Source organism: Lissotriton helveticus, chromosome 9, assembly GCF_964261635.1.
Source record: "Lissotriton helveticus chromosome 9, aLisHel1.1, whole genome shotgun sequence".
NCBI lineage: Eukaryota > Metazoa > Chordata > Amphibia > Caudata > Salamandridae > Lissotriton > Lissotriton helveticus.
The window spans coordinates 1,003,203,067-1,003,221,739 of NC_136070.1; the positions used below are offsets into that span (position 1 = coordinate 1,003,203,067).

At 41.5% G+C, this 18,673-nt stretch overlaps 1 protein-coding gene across 1 annotated transcript in view; it reads right to left on the bottom strand.

The window, feature by feature from the left end:
- Positions 1-18,128, bottom strand: part of LOC144783119 (neuroglobin-like) — a 106,505-nt gene extending 88,377 nt beyond the window's left edge. Inside the window, exon 1 of the mRNA XM_078662266.1 lies at positions 17,908-18,128. Within this exon, the coding sequence (XP_078518392.1) occupies positions 17,908-18,128 (221 nt within the window). The remainder of the gene's footprint in view (positions 1-17,907) is intronic.
- Between the last annotated feature and the right edge of the window lie 545 nt (positions 18,129-18,673).

The following is an 18,673-nucleotide window of genomic DNA, read 5'->3' on the forward strand; positions in this document are numbered from 1 at the left end:
GTGCAAACAGCAGCGCACCTGTGCGGCTGTATCATAGAAACAAACACGGCAAGAAGTCACGTAACGCGTGAGGCACAGGAAGCGTTACCGCGACTCGAAGAGCAGCCGCCCCTCCAGAAGAGTAGAGAAGCAGAAGACCAGTCCTCCGACGTCTGCTGGGCTCTGCACGGCTGCTGGGCTCTGTGTGAACTGTAGAATCAGAAGCACCGATCCGGCGGTGCTTCACGCATTTTAAGCGTGTTCCCCCGGAAGTGCTTGGTGAGGTGGCGGACTAGACTAGGACACCACTTCCGGCCGGAAGTGAGTATCCCGATGCCTGCATGTGTCCTGTGGCGCCCGGAACAGCGGAAAGCCGCCACATGACAGTCAGAGCACAAATTGTATAGCACATTTCCATCATTTGTATTGCCCCATTATGCTTTGTAAATCAGAATATTTACGAATTTATTTTATTTGTTAATTTTTGAGATTTTATGTAATGTGGTCTTGGGCCAAATGTTTCCGAGCACTTCACAAGAGAGCAAGAAATACTTATAGGTTAATAGCATTTGTAAACAACCAATTAGCACGAAGAAAACAGATAGAACCGTGAGTATGTGGAGACACTGTACCAGGAAAGAAGTAACACTCAATCAATAATCTTTCTTTCAGAGTTGTGAAAAACTCCATAAATAGACATAATATATACCATACACATAAAATACAGATAAAACAACAATATTCAAAAAAGTAATCACATGACAATGTATGCCTTAAACAATCCGCACCATATAACAGAGATAGCGAACCTCCAATCCAGACTACAAATTCCCCTAAAAAAATATATATATATATATATTTATAAAGTCAAGAACACTGAAGCAAATTTTCAGCCAGCGTCTTATTTTACGTGCAACTGACAGCAAACCAGAAAACTGGCAACAGAAAGACACACAAAATCGTCTTCCAAAAATTGTGAACAACATTAAAGCCAGACATAATTGATTAAAAGGTTAAAGAGTCTTAAAAAGCGGGAGATAAAAGTTCTTCGTGACTTTACATAAAATTCACAAAACGTGACAAAATGAAGTGTACCTTGCGTGGACACTAAATCACAGGCACACTGTCCAGAATTCAGATGACCTTACTCGCTCCTCTTGGAAAGGGTAAACTTCAGTGTAATTGATTCAGTCTGAACCTCATCAACAGAAAGCGGTGATTAGGTATGCTGACCCCATTAAGATAATGTTCCATCAGATGTACAGTCTTTGTAAGAGGTCATTTTTAGAAAAGAGGTCCCTGCAAGGCTCAGCCCAGTGAGCTGTGTTTGCTAAAAGGCTCAAACAAAGACCAGTGTTGTTGTGCGGTCGGTGCCAGCACTGAAGAGCTCCACAGCCTGTCATGTGAAGAAATGACTTCTAAGGAACACGGGCCCTTACAAACGGAGAGTGGAACTCATGGCACGAGCGCAGCAGCACGTGCGTAGTCAACCCTATAAGTAAGTCAGTTACCATCAGGGCACATTTGTTTGGCAAGCTTTAGGCCGTCATGTCGCAGAAGTCGGGGAATGACCTCATTGGCTAATGAAGTCAGTAACTGCCCTTTGCCAGCTGGGATCTCTGGCTTGCCCAATGACGAGTGAACTTGGTAATTGGCAGGTGCAGCAATGGAAGCTTCATTCAAGCAGTGTAGGTCATTAGACCAGGGCTTAAAGCGTGATGAAAGAGGTGCGGGGTTCCTAAAATGGCGTGGCCAAACAAGCGTAACTAGGAACCCTTTACACGAGGATTCAACTAAGGAATTAGGGACAAGACTTAACCCCTTGCGTGCGCATGACGGAACCACGCGGTAATGAGACTCGGTAGGCGTATGCTCATGATGCCGTGGTTCCGTCATGCTGCTGCTGCTCCACCCAAGCGGGGCTAATTCCCTGCCTGTGTGGGCGAATTAGTGAGCGGGCGTGGTCATGACGGAACCACGTGGTCATGAGCACACGCCGCCCGTGACTCATGACGGCGTGATTCCGTCATGAGCACGGAAGCACCGCACTCACCCCCTAGTCCCCCCATGCCGCGGCGGAATTTGAGGCTCGGCGAAGGGGTTAAAACCAGCAAACAATGTGGCCGGGGGGGCTTAGTGTCTCTCTGCGAGCTTCCTGTTATTGCATCTAGACACATCACACAGACAATCAATCCATCAATCAATCAGGGGAATTGTAAGCACGCTACTTACCCGTGAGGGTCTCAAGGTGTTGGGGGGAGGGTAAGCAGGTCTATCAGTTGAAAAGCCAGGTCTTGAGTGTCTTCCCGAAGATGTTCAGGGAGGAGGCACATCTGATGCCAAGCTGGAGCTCGTTCCAGGTCTTGGCCATGTTGTAGGAGAAGGCCCTTCTGCCTGTTCTTGCTCTGTGGATGCGTGGGGTTTCGACGAGGTCGGCGGATCATAGGTGTCTCTTAGGTAGGTGGAAGAAGATTCTTTCTTTGAGGTATTGGGGTCGGTGTTGTTGATTCATTTGTAGGCATGGGTGAGTATCTTGAAAGTAACTCTCTTCTCAACGGGGAGCCAGGGAGGTCTCTTAGGTGTTGGGTGATGTGTTTGTGTTGTGGGATGTTGAGTACAAGTCTGGCTGCGGTGTTCAAAATGGTCTGGAGATTGTGGAGCAGAGACTTGTTGATACCGGCGTAGAGGGCATTTCTGTAGTTGAGTCAGCTGGTCTGAGAGCGTGGGTGATGGTCTTTCTTGATTCGTGGGGGGATCCATTTGAAGGTCTTCAATAGGATGAGGAGGGTGTTGAAACAGCTGGAGGCGACGGCGTAGACCTGTCGGGTCATGGAGAGGGAGGAGTCAAGTATGATGCTGAAGTTCTAGGTGTGGTCCGTAGGGGTGGAAGGACTGCTGAGGGCTGTAGGCCACCAGGTAATGTCCCATGCAGATGGGGAGGATCCAAGGACAAGGACTTCGGTCTTCTCTGAGTTAAGCTTCAGGCAGCTGCTGCTCAACATGCGCCTAAAACAAGCCTAATGGCTTTGCCAATGCTTGTTAGAAATATCAACTAAGTTAGTAAAAATTATATTGTTGGCAAAAATAGAATTGAACGTTTTTTAATTCTGTCAATATGAGAATGTGAATTAAATATGGAAGGGGTAGTGGTCTTCAGAGTGTCATAATCAATCCTATACTCCCCTTCACACCACTTTCCTCCGCAGCCTCTCTGTGCCACACTTTCATGGCTTTTCTCCCAGCATCTTAAAAAAATCCTCCATCTGCATATTTCACACCTCGTTTTTCCTCTTCCACACCTTTTTCCTCTCTCCCTTTGCACATACTTTCTTGCATCTCCTCACCGCCCTCCCCTACACACAGCTGTAAACACTTCATTTTCTACTTCCTCCCGGTCGATATTTCAACAGCATATAGTTTTAACACTTTCGCATATTCAACTCACACATTCAAGTGGCACATGTCACTCCAGCTCTGTAGGCTCTGCAGAGGGGCCAAGGATTGTAAGCGCATGTATTTTGAACACCTCAGCGACCCACTGACATGCATTGTGTTGTGAACCTGGCGCTGTTGAGTTCCGCCTCAGCCACAGAGTTCTCAATCGTGGCGTATGTGTATTATAAACATACACACACACATCCCAGTTCACAATAAGCATTATACAAGATTAATATGATGTATTAAAAAAACAGCATTCTGGAAAAAGTAAATACTCTTAGAGAAGTAAGTTTCGTAAATTGTAAACGGGGGCTACCTCCCTCACGTGGATTTCTTTTAATGTCACCGATTTTGAGAAATCAATCAGTGATTTTCTCTCTAAAGAACATTAATATAGGGCCCCGTTTCAAAATCACTTTTTAATTACTGCTGGGTCTAAAGTCCAGAGGTACCGCCTACAATTACCTGCTATAGGCCGTCATAGAGACCGGGGGTGCATTGTACCGACCTATAATAACAGCAGTGCAGGACGCATGGGTAACAACAAGCCAATGGCCGCCATGCCAACATGTGTCAATCAATCATCAGTGCAGGGGCGCTCAAACCTAGCGAGCTTACACGTCATAGATCACAGCTTGAGCTCTCAAACCCAATGCACCTATACGTCTTACATCACTGAGTGAGCTCTCAAACCCAGCGTACCGACACATCATAGATCACTGGGTGAGCTCTCAAACTCAATATATCTACACATGCCTTACATCACTCCGGGGATTCTGAAATCCAGTACACCTACACAAGCAACACCACATCACCCAGTGCCACTCAAACCTGTGGTACCTCTCTCCATTCTCCCTGAAACCCATTTTAGGTAAACATATTATACTTGATTCAGGACACTCAAACTCCCTTTGCTTACACTCTCTTCCCATCACGCCATGGACACTAAAAACCAAGGCACCGTCCATAATACACATCAGTAGTGTGTTACCCACCACATATGTCACCGGTGGCCTTTCTCAGGGTTCCGAGGATCAAAGGCCCGGTGCACTGTCCACACCAAATCGCAGTGCGTCTCAAGGCCCGTATGAAAGACACCAACTCCCACATTCTGTACCACGCAGCACTTCCGAGACCCTGTCACTCACCGCACCTGCACATTATGTGGCATTCAAGGGACCCCTTGCCTACTGTACCCACATCACAATACATTGCAGTACTGTATGGACCGTCAAATCCAATGCACACGCAGACCTTATACCACTGCAGGCACTCTCAAAAAGTTTACATCTCTACATTATATCTCGCTCTAGGTGCTTGACATCACCAACAGAATAATGATACCCCCAAAAGGATCCTCCCTGCCGGTACCAATGCAACACTAATATGATCAATCAATCAATCAGGGGGCTTAAAAGCGCGCTTCTCACCCGTGAGGGTCTCAAGGCGCTGGGGGAGGGGTCAGCTCTGGATCAGTCGAAGAGCCTGGTCTTGAGGTCCTTCCTGAGCGTGTGCAGGGTTGGGAACCGTCTGATGTTCACCGGGAACTCGTTCCAGGTCTTGGCTGCGATGTAGGAGAAAGATCTCCCACCCGCTCTGTGTCTGCAGATGTGAGGGACCGCCGCTAGGGCAAGGTCAGCGGAGCGGAGGGTCCTCTTGGGTACGTGGAAGGAGACTCTCTTGTTGATGTATTTGGGTCCGATGCTGTTGAGGGATTTGTAGGTGTGGATCCAAGGATCCTGAAACTCCTTCTCTGCATCACAGCTGCTCTCCGACATTTTGTACAGCTGCCTCACTCATACAACCATAGGGTCCAACACTTACGTATCTGTGCAACTGATACACCAATGGACGGTCACACCTGCTCCCTGGCTATTGCTCATATCACTCCAGTGGTCCTCACAGTTCTCCACCAAGTCATCACATGTATCATCCCAGAGCATGTGCACCTTCTGTGCCAGTCCATTACTGATATCCCCCGCAGGCACCCCTATAACTGCCATACCCCACCATCACTCATGTACTCTCTACCTCTCAATCACGTGCAGCACTGTCATCTCATCACCTACAGAGACCGTAATGGGTTCTGTTACTGTGCATCATTGTCCCTTCCCAGTCACTATGTCTCTCAAATCTCTCAATCTGTACATAATCCCTTAGACTCTTAAACCTTCTGCAACTACATCACTGGCATGTTCCAGAGACCCTTACATCTTCTGTAGTACATTACCGATATAACACTTGTGACACTCACAGCTTCAGTACCAGAGGATTATTGATACACCCCAGAGCCTTTAATGCATTTTGTGCTTCACAGATACCACAACCTATGACGCTAACACCTTCTGTACCTGTTACCACTGAGGCATAACCAGGGCCTGCTGTAGCGCTGGTGGCACCGGTGCAACAATCTTTTTTTGGCGCCCCTAATGACCTCTTTCTCCACAGATTATTTCACTCCCACCATCCAGCCGTGCCAGTCATCTCTCTATGGAGCCTCTCTCACATGCATTGCATTTGTTTTATAGCGTTACTCATACTAGTGCAGGGTGTCAGAGCACTTTACATCACACACATTATACACAGACAATAATTCATATGTGTGTAAATCAGTCTATGGGAAATCTTACAAAAGACAATGAGGATTACAAGGTGTAGGAATCACGTCACCCACACTAGCAGGCAGTATATTTTAAGAATGTTATGTCTGAATAAGACAAACTTAGAATTGAAAACATACCATAGTGGTTGGGATTGGCTCTACTCAGAAGAATGTATTTATAAGGAAACGAACCCTTTTTTAGCAACATTAGGATAATGAAAGTCTGGAGAAAAATATAATGATCTATCCTATGGATCACTGACATAATATCGACGACACAAATATCGAGATACACAAATATCGAGTCAAAAATATCGATTGACAAAATATCGACTCCCTATCTTCAAACAGGTAAGTACCAAAATATCGACTCCAAAATATCGACTTACAAAAATATAGACTGTCAAAATATCGATTTTTTAAAATGTCTTAAAAGTAAGTTAAAACTAATATAGTAATAAATATATTTAATATAAACTTAGAAATAATTATTAAAAAAATATAATTTTAATAAATAATTTATATAATTAAAAAAATTATATCACCAAAAATTACACACACACATATATATATATATATATATATATATATATATATATATATATATATATATATATATATATATATTTAAACATATTATTAAATAAACATATATAACATTTTAGAAAATGTTTAAAATTTATTGTTACAACTATAGTGAGTTCAACATTAGCAAAAGTGTTGGATAGCGTAGAGGTAAAATTTACTACTCCCACTCCAGTGGGTGCAACAGTAGGGAAAGCGCTGGATAGCGTAGAGGTTAAAATTACTATTCCCACTCCAGGGATGTATGACGTTACAACGCATACTTTTACAACGCCTACCATTACAACAAAACTTTTACAACGCAAAAACTTTTACAACGCATACATTTACAACGCAAGATTTTACAACGCATATACCTTTACAACGCATACCATTACAACATAAGTATTGGTAAGTATATAATAATTTTTTGAATATAAATTAATAAAAAATATTATAATATAATTTAATATAATTTAATTTTATTAAATAAATGTAATTTAAATGTAATTTTACTTTATTTTTACAAAGTACCCCTGTACCCCAAAAACCCAAAACTGACCCTGACCCCTAAAAATACCCCTTTACCCATAAACTGAAAACTGACCCTGAACCCTAAAAATACCCCTTTACCCGAAAACTGAAAACTGACCCTGAACCCTAAAAATACCCCTTTACCCAAAAACTGAAAACTGACCCTGAACCCTAAAAATACCCCTTTACCTACAAACTGAAAACTGACCCTGAACCCTAAAAATACCCCTTTACCCCAAAAACTGAAAACTGACCCTGAACCCTAAAAATACCCCTTTACCCAAAAACTGAAAACTGACCCTGAACCCTAAAAATACCCCTTTACCTACAAACTGAAAACTGACCCTGAACCCTAAAAATACCCCTTTACCCCAAAAACTGAAAACTGACCCTGAACCCTAAAAATACCCCTTTACCCAAAAACTGAAAACTGACCCTGAACCCTAAAAATACCCCTTTACCCAAAAACTGAAAACTGACCCTGAACCCTAAAAATACCCCTTTACCCAAAAACTGAAAACTGACCCTGAACCCTAAAAATACCCCTTTACCTACAAACTGAAAACTGACCCTGAACCCTAAAAATACCCCTTTACCCCAAAAACTGAAAACTGACCCTGAACCCTAAAAATACCCCTTTACCCAAAAACTGAAAACTGACCCTGAACCCTAAAAATACCCCTTTACCCAAAAACTGACAACTGACCCTGAACCCTAAAATTAAAATATTTATCAATTAATCAATTATAATTAATTACCAATAATATTTTAATTAATTACCAATTAATAATTAATTAACAATTAATTTTTAAAAAATATCAATAAATAAATTAACATATTTAATTAATTATAATTAAATTACTTCCCACCCTATTCCCCTATAAACCCACAACCCGCTACAGAAAATAAATTACTAAAATTAAAATATTTATCAATTAATCAATTATAATTAATTACCAATTATATTTTAATTAATTACCAATTAATAATTAATTAACAATTAATTCTAAATTATTATCAATAAATAAATTAACATTTTTAATTAATTATAATTAAATTACTTCCCACCCTATTCCCCTATAAACCCACAACCCGCTACAGAAAATAAATTACTAAAATTAAAATATTTATCAATTAATCAATTATAATTAATTACCAATTATATTTTAATTAATTACCAATTAATAATTAATTAACAATTAATTCTAAATATATATCAATAAATAAATTAACATATTTAATTAATTAGAATTAAATTACTTCCCACCCTATTCCCCTATAAACCCACAACCCGCTACAGACTTATATTACACAAAAAATAAAAATTATTATTAACTTACCTTAAATTCGATATTTTTGTTGTCTATATTATGTCTAGTCGATATTATGTCCATTCTATATTTTTGATTCGATATTATGTCCATTCTATTCGATATTAATTTTCTCTAGTCGATATTTTTGTTGTCTATATTATGTCTAGTCGATATTATGTCCATTCTATATTTTTTACTCGATATTCTGTCCAGTCGAAATAATTGACTCGATATTATGACTGTACACCCTATCCTATACCATGCAGTTTGCATATAGTACTTTGATGACAGCTCATAGGGCACTGTGCTATTTTAGGATTGTAACTTATGAACTTCTGCAAATAACAAAAGGATCTCTGTGACAAAAATGTAAGCCACTGAGCTATCCACATTAATACAGTTCTGTGATCTCCATGTTTTTGGCAGCAGGTGTGTTAACCCATTGTGCTACTTTATGAGTCAAAACTGCCACTAGACAACACTCCAATCTCTCTCCAGCAGGAACATGAATCGTTAGTCACCAGCATTGTACTGACATTTTTATTGTTGCCTGAAACCTGCTGGACACACAAGGAACTCTGCAGAAGGTGCTTTTAAATGGATGATATTTCCTAACACAGCGCCCCTCCCCTCGAATTTAGCACCAGATGCGGCTGCACCGGTTGCACCGGCGTAAAGCCAACCCTTTGAGAACCCAGCGACCCTCATAGCTTCTGTCTCAGGCAGTAACATCAACACAAAGCTCTACAAGCATCCTGTACCATGCATCATTGATAACATGCTCAGAGACCCTCGCACCTCCTGTACTTATGTATCAAGGATATATAACAAGTGGATCCTCACACTTTCTGTACCAGCAGATTGCTAATATTACTGCCAGGACCATATACATTCTCTATATGGGCTTCCTTGATACACCTATGAGAGGGCCATACATTTTCTCTACCTACCGTATTGCATTGTAGTATATGTATAGCGCTTACTACCTCAGTTTGTGGAGCTGACACACTTGTTGATGTGGGTAGCATGCTGCACACTGTGTGGTATGTGTACTGAAGAGTGATGTTTTTGCCTTGAGCCTATGTGGGAAGACTTTCCATGTTGTGTGTGATGAACACAGAGGTGTTATGGGACACAGCATATAGCAGTGTGTTGGATGAGCAAGGGTGATGGATAGACCTGTATTTTTATGATATGTTTCCTTCTGGCAGCTCTGATTAGCTCAGTTGGTCTCTTTATGGTGTCCATAATTTACATTTTATATTTTCAAAACGATTTCCTAACCTAGCTGTCTCAGGAGGATATTCACTCTGTGATTTATGGATCTACAAGAGGTGACAGGTGTCAATAAAGAGTGAGGGGGGTCAGAGATCTGCCCAGGTCGACTGTGTTATAGTCCTTCCTTTATATGATTGCTCATATGAGATGTCCACTGAAGAAATGTGCCAAAATGATGAAGAGATTGTTAACTTCAGTAAGTATGGACAGTTACATAGGGATGGTTCATGCTATTTTATAAGTTAAAAATTAGTTAATTAAATGTGGTGATGTGGGTAAACTGGGGATCTCAAAAGACACAGTATCTGTTTAGGCTTTAAGTCCTATTCCATCCCAAGATACTAACATTAAGATCAGCTTTACCTACAAGACCTAAGTAGCACGAGTTTCTCTTACGTGACTCACACAACAGCACACCTCCTTTTCTGCATGAATTAGACCTGGTACCGTACGCCACATGGAACAAAATTGGTCAAGTGCAGTCCCCACAGGCAAGCTCTCTGAGTTAACCATTTTGTTAACATGGCAGGTTTGTACAGGTAAAATTAGCAGCCTGCTGTACAAGCTTGGGAGAACCTTGTCTCTCACCATCTTTAGTCATGCAGTTCCTTGAGCAGCAGAAGGCTAGCCACTTCTTCACTCACTGACGGCCATCTTCCTCGGACACTGCTGCTGGCACTGATGTAATACTTTCACCAGAAAATCCACACAATGCAAATGCCACAAAGAATATAAGGTCGCCCACTGTAAAGACAGTTCCACAACCAATTACTGACCCATTAAATATGCCACAATTATATTACGACCAGTGTTTATTTATTCATCATTAACACCCTAGCAACCACAATTAGAATCCTCTGGCCGAGACAATGTTTAATTGGCACTACATTTACATCCTACAGCGAATAAACCACTGCAGTAGATTCATAATGCATAAAATCAGATACGTTTTCTTGCCCCAAATAGAATGCTGCTGCTGCCGCCCACTCCACAGAGTTGCCAACATACTAGACGTTTGTTCTTTTCCAGGTCCCAGATGTAAGCCCTGAGCCACCACCACCACGATTACCATTTAAGCCCATGCAATACCTCTACAACCGAAGGTTACATGGGCAAAACCAGTACCATGGGGCAACTCCAGAATGTGTGCAGTGCAGTTCCTTCTACCCAAGCTGATGCAGCTGCAGAAGTGCTTCATCACTTGACACTAGGGTTGAGGTTTGCATTCATCTGCCCTTTCCTCATGTTAAATGGCTGGCTATGTAGGCACTGGGCCCAATTCACAAAGGTAGACTGAGACAAAAGTCTAACTTTACAACTTTCGGTACTCACAAAGGGCATTTAAGAGCATTAAAGTTAGACTTTTGTCTGAGTTTTGGTCTCAGGTAAACTTGAGACCAAAACTTAAGTTTAACCGAGACAAAAGTCTAACTTTACAACTCGTAAATGCCCTTTGTGATTAGCGAAAGTTGTAAAGTTATACTTTCAGCACAGATTACCTTTGTGAATCAGGCCCATTGTTTTTAAAACTATGCTTGCAGTAACCAAATGAAAGCTATCCCATCAAAGTAAAGCTAACATTATTACTTCCCTATAATTCCATTACTCTGAGACCATTTTTTTCACTCTAGTCATTACTTCACGAGGAGTGTCCACCTCCTCTGACAGACCCAGCATAGTCCAAATTTCCTTTTTGATTCCCTAAAGAAGGACACACCTTAATATATATCAGATCACTCTTCACCAAATAATTCTACTCTGGAAAATTGAGGAAAGAAATAGTGTGGCACACTAATATTTGTTTGGAATTTCTTTGGATGTGGCACACTAATATTGATGACAAAATATCAAGTGAAAAAATATCGAAAGGTAAGTGCATATAGGGAAATAGAGATTTACTATTTCTAACTCCACATCTACATACCCTGACAAAATACATATCATCAGGGTACGCAGTTGTGGAGTTAGGTATCGGAAATCTATACCTACTTACATTTCTATATTTTGTCCCTCAATATTCTGTCCATGAGATTATTGTCCTATGATATTCTGTGATCAATATTCAAGATCCACACCTCTCCAACGGAAATCCTATCATAATTAAGCTACTAAATCATTTTGTCTGGCACTTGCTCCAGCCCCATGGAGAGAGGGGGTCCTAATGACTAGAGCAAGGAAGAAAGGACTCAAAGCAATGGAAGTAACATTTGGGCATTTTAGTATTACCCCCCCATTCACTTCCTTGCTGCAGTCAATGGAGAATCATGCCACCATGTGGAATTTATTCCAATATATCCCCGCTCCTGTTAAACATGCACAGCAGCCAGCAGTACTTTTTAACCAAATTCACAATAATTTGTTCCATCACATTAATGTTTCACAAATGTAGAAGGAGCTGGCCTGGAAAAAACCCTGCAGATTTCCAAAATGGAAGCCCCCTTGGACCTCGGCCTATGTAGCCACCATAGTTCTGTTCGATTTCCCTTGAACTCTTCCTGGACAAGATCAACTCCTCCTGGACAAGACACTTTCAGCAAATACTGCCACAATATTAAACCAAATTAGCTGCTCAAAGAAGAAATAAAAGAGTTTTAATCTTTTTCTCTCTGGACCAAAATTCACAAATATAGAAACAGCTTTCCTGAAAGCAGACACTTTTTCTAAATAGATGAGAACAGCCCGCTTAACATGCAAGGCAGAAATGGTTCCTTGTTCTGAAGACCGTGAATTAGGGACATGCTCTCTATCTGTGACTCTATATTGGGCACAAAAGATGAACCATGTCTTAGGACCAACTTGTCTTGGAATACCCTTTGAAAAGGGGTTTGCATGATAATGCTCCCAATTGCCAAGTCTTCTTGCTGAGGTGATTGTGACCAGAAAAAACAGTTTCCACCTAAAAAAACTGCAAGGAATTTTATTCTAATGGTCAAACAGGGGAGCTTTTAAAGCATCCAAATCAAAATCCCAACCTGGAACCAAGCTCTTAACTGATAGTCTAGCCAGGGAAAAACCTTTCAGTATTCTCAAAACCAAGCCATCTAGATTAGCTACGTATTCCCAGGGGTCCCTTGGAGCCTTAATGGCTGTCCATTGCAACCTAAGTGTTGCACCTGCTAGACCTAAAGTAAACTCCTCCTGAGAAATGTAACAATCTTAACTTCTTTGAAAGACAGAGGATCACAATTATTCTTTTCACACCGTTTTTAAAAGGACTTCCAATGATGATCATATGAAAGAAGCAAGTTTTGTCTCCTTGAAGACTGCAGTGCCACTGCCAAGTCCACTGAAAGCCATTTCTTCTGAAGCTCTAACCAAGGCACAATCGTTATCACCCTCACTTTTTTTCTTGATTCTCATCAATACTTTTGAAATCAGGAGAGATGGATGAAAAACATACAGCAGAACTTGGGGACACTGGCAAGGCAGTACATCCACTGCCCGAGCTCCCTCAACCTTGAATTTTGTACCAAACATGGAATAACGGGAGTTGTACTTCAATACAAACAGATCTAACTTGGGAAAAACCCTCCTCTGACAAATTTGATGATCACTTGAGGATTGGAGCAATACCCAAGAGTGGGCGGAAGCATCCTGCTGAGCCGGTCTGTAGTTACATTTTACACTCCTTTGATAAAAATTGCTGTCAGAGAACAAACATTCTGCTCTGCCCAACCAAAAATCATCTTTTTTTTCTCACCTGTATCACCATTCTTTATTGATTTTCACAAAGTATAAATGAGTACAGTGCCAGGTGGGAGAAACAATGGTGAGAATAAGTAGTTGTATACAGAATTTATGATATACGTCAAAAGCAATAGGCAATCAAGCAGTTAATCAGTTAGGATCTTTCCAGTTGTTTCCCTTCAGAAAATCACCTTTGCTAACACTGCCAGAGAAGTCAGTCAGGTTCTCTCCAGTCTATTTAGACCTGGTTGTACAATTGTCTGCTCTTATCACTAAACTGGATTCCTGAATAAGAAGTGACAATTTGAGATGAGCTAATGTGACCACCTCCACTTCCTTCCAATTTGAGGAGTAATATTTGAATAACTGAGAACAACTCCCCTGAATTCCATGGATTTCAAAGTAGCCCCAAAGCATCATTGCTAGCGTCTGTCGTGATGATTTCTGCCAAGGCGGGTGTAGACATGCATACTTTCTTAACCGCATGCGTGCGGGCGGAATTCCGCTCGCACGCTGAGATTTTTAAAACCGCACTTTACATGACGAGCTGGGCTCGTCATGAGCGTGCGAGGAGGCTACCTCATGACGAGCCCAGCTCGTCATGAGCGTGGAAGGGGTTAAACAATTTGGACCTAGCCACCATTCTTGCTCCCCCCTGTTACTCCAATTCAGGGGAAATGGCTCTCTAAAGTCAGTTCAGTTCATGATCTTTATTCAATTTTATGAATGAACTCATAAAAGCCAGGTCATCAAAATTACATACGATTTCTCATTACCAAACTCATTCTTATTTTAACACCGCCATCACAAAACGTACTGGAGAAAAGCAACTAAAAGGACTATTTAACATCTGTAAAAACAATAAGGGTGCCTAACTTGTGTCAAATTCATTCGTTTTAAAGTTGGGTGTAAATATTTGTTTCTCAGAATATTTTATTTTGGACAAAACCTAACCACATGCAAGGTGTCATTGATCGATGTATTGTCACAGTTACACAAGGGCAAGTCTGATTTCCAAAAACATTCATGATTAAAAGGGATTAAGCAAGGGAATAGATTCAACCTGAAAGAAGTCAATATACGGCTTTGATGTCGTATCATATTCCAGGTCAAATAAGGTTCAGTGTTACTGAAAGTTTTAAGTAATATTGCATGTTGCATGGAATGTTTCATTAGCACTAAATCCTCACGTTCTAATGGCAGCTTATCCCCAAAGGCACTTGCAATCCATTTACTATCAAAGCAAGTTATGGCAGAAGGGTTATCATACAGATCACACCTCCCCATGGCCCGGAGGCTACCCTCCACTTATGCCAACCATGGTATCTGGTAGGATTTTTCTAGTTTTAACCAATCCTTCAAAATCAGTCCATTAAGACTAAGTTCCTCCTTTACCCAGATTAAGTTCCTAAACTTTAGAGGGCTGAGGCGCAACTGATCTGTAATAAAATCTAAACCTAGTTCTTCATGTACAATTTCATAAGGTACACTTTATGGGATTCCAATGCTGTAGATCGCTAATGGGACACACTTGGCCCTGTAGATTTCTGAAATAGATTGAATATGAATACACCCAAGCCTACGTGAAAAATCACAAATGCTAAATATCGCTCTGTTGAAGGATAAGACATTCTGACTAATAAGTGAGTGGCTATTAAGCCCAGAGTCCAATTGGACCACCTAGTACTTGAACTTGTTTACCTGACGAAAATGTTGGTCATCTACTACATGTTTCATAATTTTCATATTTGTTGGGCCCATCTTCATAACATGTGACTTTGAAAAATTTGTTGTTCGGTCCCGGCTACTCATAAAACCAATAAAAAGGTCAAGAAGTTTTTGCAAGGCATTGGCCATACAAGCGATTAAAACAGTATAATCGGTATAGAGCAAAGCAGGTATAAAGCAACCTCCTACAATAGGAACGTCTACACCCAGAGCTACCAAGGCCTGCTCTATGTGTTTGATATAAAAAATAAATAAGAAAGAAGCTAAGATATAGCCTTGCCGGACCCCACGGTGCAATTTAAAGTGCTCAGTGCATTCCCCATTAGGGTCAAACCTGACGCTGGCTGAAAGATTACTGTGCAAATCCTGCAAAAAATGTATTAAAACTGGGTCAGCACCCAGATCTGTTCCATCAAAGACCAAAGCTTAGAGCGATTTACTGTCTCAAAAGCAGAGCTATGGTCCATGAAGGCCAGGTGGACTGCCCCCTTCTTGGCCTTAGTGTATTTACAGGCCAATAAATAAAGTTTCAGAGTTTGCTCTATACTGCCCCACCCAGGGCAGAACCCATACTGGAGGTCAGATAAAAAGCCTCTCTCCTCTGCCCACTCCTCAATGCGGTTTAATAAAATCTGGCCGACAATCTTTACCTTTGAATCTATGAGGGAAATGGGCTTAAAGCATGAGGGTGTGACCGGTTACCCTTTTTAAAAACAGGAACTATTAATGAGCGTGACCAAGTGGGTGGAAGACGACCGAAGGCTGCAGAATTTAAGTGCATTGTTAATATCGGGTCTCTAAAGTCATAGAAGCTGGTCTCCAAAACTTCAGACTATAATGTACTATAACACCCAGGTGAAACCTTGCTAAAGGTACCACCTCTACGGTCACTGCTATGTCCCCTTCTGAAAATATGACTATAAAGGTCTTGGAAATTTCAGAACTACCATAGAGATCAGTCAGAAAGACAAGAAAACCATACTTTCCTTTGGGACAAATGGTCTTATATACTAAGGTGAGTCTTTGTTTAGGAAATCAAAAAGGAAAGTTGGACTATATCGGGATCGTCAGAGGAGATGGAAAATCTTCACAGAGAAATGACTGGAATGAGTGAGAGGACGATGAGGAAATGTAAATTTTCTTTGAAGGCACTGCTACGACACCACAGACTAACACCCATCACAACTAGGGGTGGGCGGAATTTGTGTAATCGCTTTACGCAAATCTCGCGAAACAGTAAAAAATCTCCATGAACACGCGGAATTGCTTGTACGCGATGCTTTTTTACTGTTAGCAATTGCTGTTTGCGCACTCGGGGGGAAATATCTCATGAACACGCATTTGAGAACACGAACAAGCAAAAAATTTCGCGAAGTTGCGGAACGCATAATTTTGGGCAATTTCGCGTTCTCCGTGGAACGCGAAATTACCCAAATTCCGCAAATTCCTCGAGCTGAAGGGAATTTACCGCCCATGCCTAATCACAACACAAGACAGAACTTAAAAAAATGGAACACAATAGAACATCGTATATATGCATCCACACATATAGAGCTAGTAATCCTGCAGCATCCAGCAGCATGTTCCACTTAGAGCCAATATTCACACACATTAGATAAAATATCTCACAAATCCAACAAACCACAGATGTGCTTCGTTGTCAGCTTGTCATCTTGCTCACACAAGCAATAGCCAAAAGATATGTGTTAGAGACACAACAGAGGATAAGAGAAAAAAACGGTGTCATATGACATTGAAGAAATACCTCCGGGAGCCCTTAAGGTGAGTATTTTCACCTATGAACTCTTTTAACAACAATGGTTGTAAGGAACAATAGCAACCCAATATGTCCACGTGAACTTGGGTATACATGTGTGTAGTGATCACTCCATGCAGGTAGATGAGATTCAGGAGGATTTATTCATGTTAGTTAAAAGATCAGTAATACAGTAGTATTCAGCCCCACCAGGAGCAGCCAGCAAGGCACTCAGCCCTTCTTCAACTGTGTACTTCATACCCAAACATTCTATGTTACATCATCTCAAGAGTGTTCCACTGGTTGAGCAGTGGATGACATGTAAAGCATAATAACCAAGATACTACAATGTGGAAACAAGTGTTCACCTGAAACTCGTTTATAAACAGAATCTAATTGTACAGACTTCTGTGCAGACTGAATCTGAAGACGGAAATTTATGATAAGACCGACACATTATTCTGTAAAGACTTAGGGCCTGATTACGAGTTTGGCGGTCCATTGGCCACTAACAACAGTGGCACTCTGGCATTTGCAGTAATTTTCAACCCAATCAATGTTAGTGCTTAGAACCACAACAGCGTACATTATATACTTCTTTTCATTCTTCGTTGCTTAAGTGCTATCTTTTGAACACTGTACAAAGGAATTCAATGTACTTTAAAGATCATAAATCAACCTTCTTAAGATTGTGGAGAACTGATAAGGTTCCTGTGGATTTTATGTATTCTCTTGATGGATGTCTATTATGAGGAGGTAGAAGTGTGGCATAGAAAACATATGACAATAATGGCCCAGCATAGGACAGGAGTACACTGTCCATGCAATGGGGTTTGTTAGAATGTGCTGAGGTAGTGGAATGAGAATGTTACGGAGCTGTTGCTGGAGTTAGCTGGGATGCCTTTGAATAAAGTCTTCTTGTACCTCAATCCTTCTCCTGTTGTCCTTGAAGAGGTACATCATAGTCCCTCAACCTTCACTTGCGTGCCTATCATCCCCTCCCCTGGAACTAGCAGCTTCCCCCGTACCTGATAAACATGATGATGCCCACTCTGGCGATGTCCTCGTGCAGGATCCTCCAGGAGCCCTCAATCAGCTCCCTCTGAGCACCAGTGATGGGCGGGACTTCCGGTTGTGGCCTGCTTCTGCCCACTCCACCTGGGATGACTTCGGAGTCGGCCTTCGAACTCTGCCCTTCAGGGACGGTCTTATCAGGAGCCACTCCGGGGCCTGAGAGTGCGCACCCCATCCTATCCAGAAGCAGCACCCCCAGTCGCTGGGCTGTGGAGAAATCACATAATGTCAGGCAGCTGGTAGCATAGGTCAGTTAAACATACTCACTGCTGAGATCTGTGTGTAGCTTTCTGGTCACAGGCTCCTGGCCCATTAAGATGGCTCAGTGGGTTGACGTGCCAGTTGCAAAGATTTCTGTGTAACCTACAAGTCATTTTTGTTTAATTGCATTTAAATGAAACTTACTACCCCTTTCAAGGCTTTGAAGATCCTAGTAGGATGCTCTACTTCTTACTATGAACCTACTTAAGAGATGTTTTGTCTAACCTAAAGGTTGAACAAAGATCTCCGAGGCAGCCGCCATCTGTAAAATGGGTCAGAGGGCATGGACTTCAATCTACTACAATGCTTGGGATAGCTCAAATGACCTCACACACCCTTTGGCGCATTGATGACATTGCTGAGCTCACTTTGTCCCACCCACAGCCTTTGAAAAAAACATGCTTGCTTATGTTGGGGTATGAACAATGAAAAGTAAATAAAGTAAACAGCTCCCGGAAA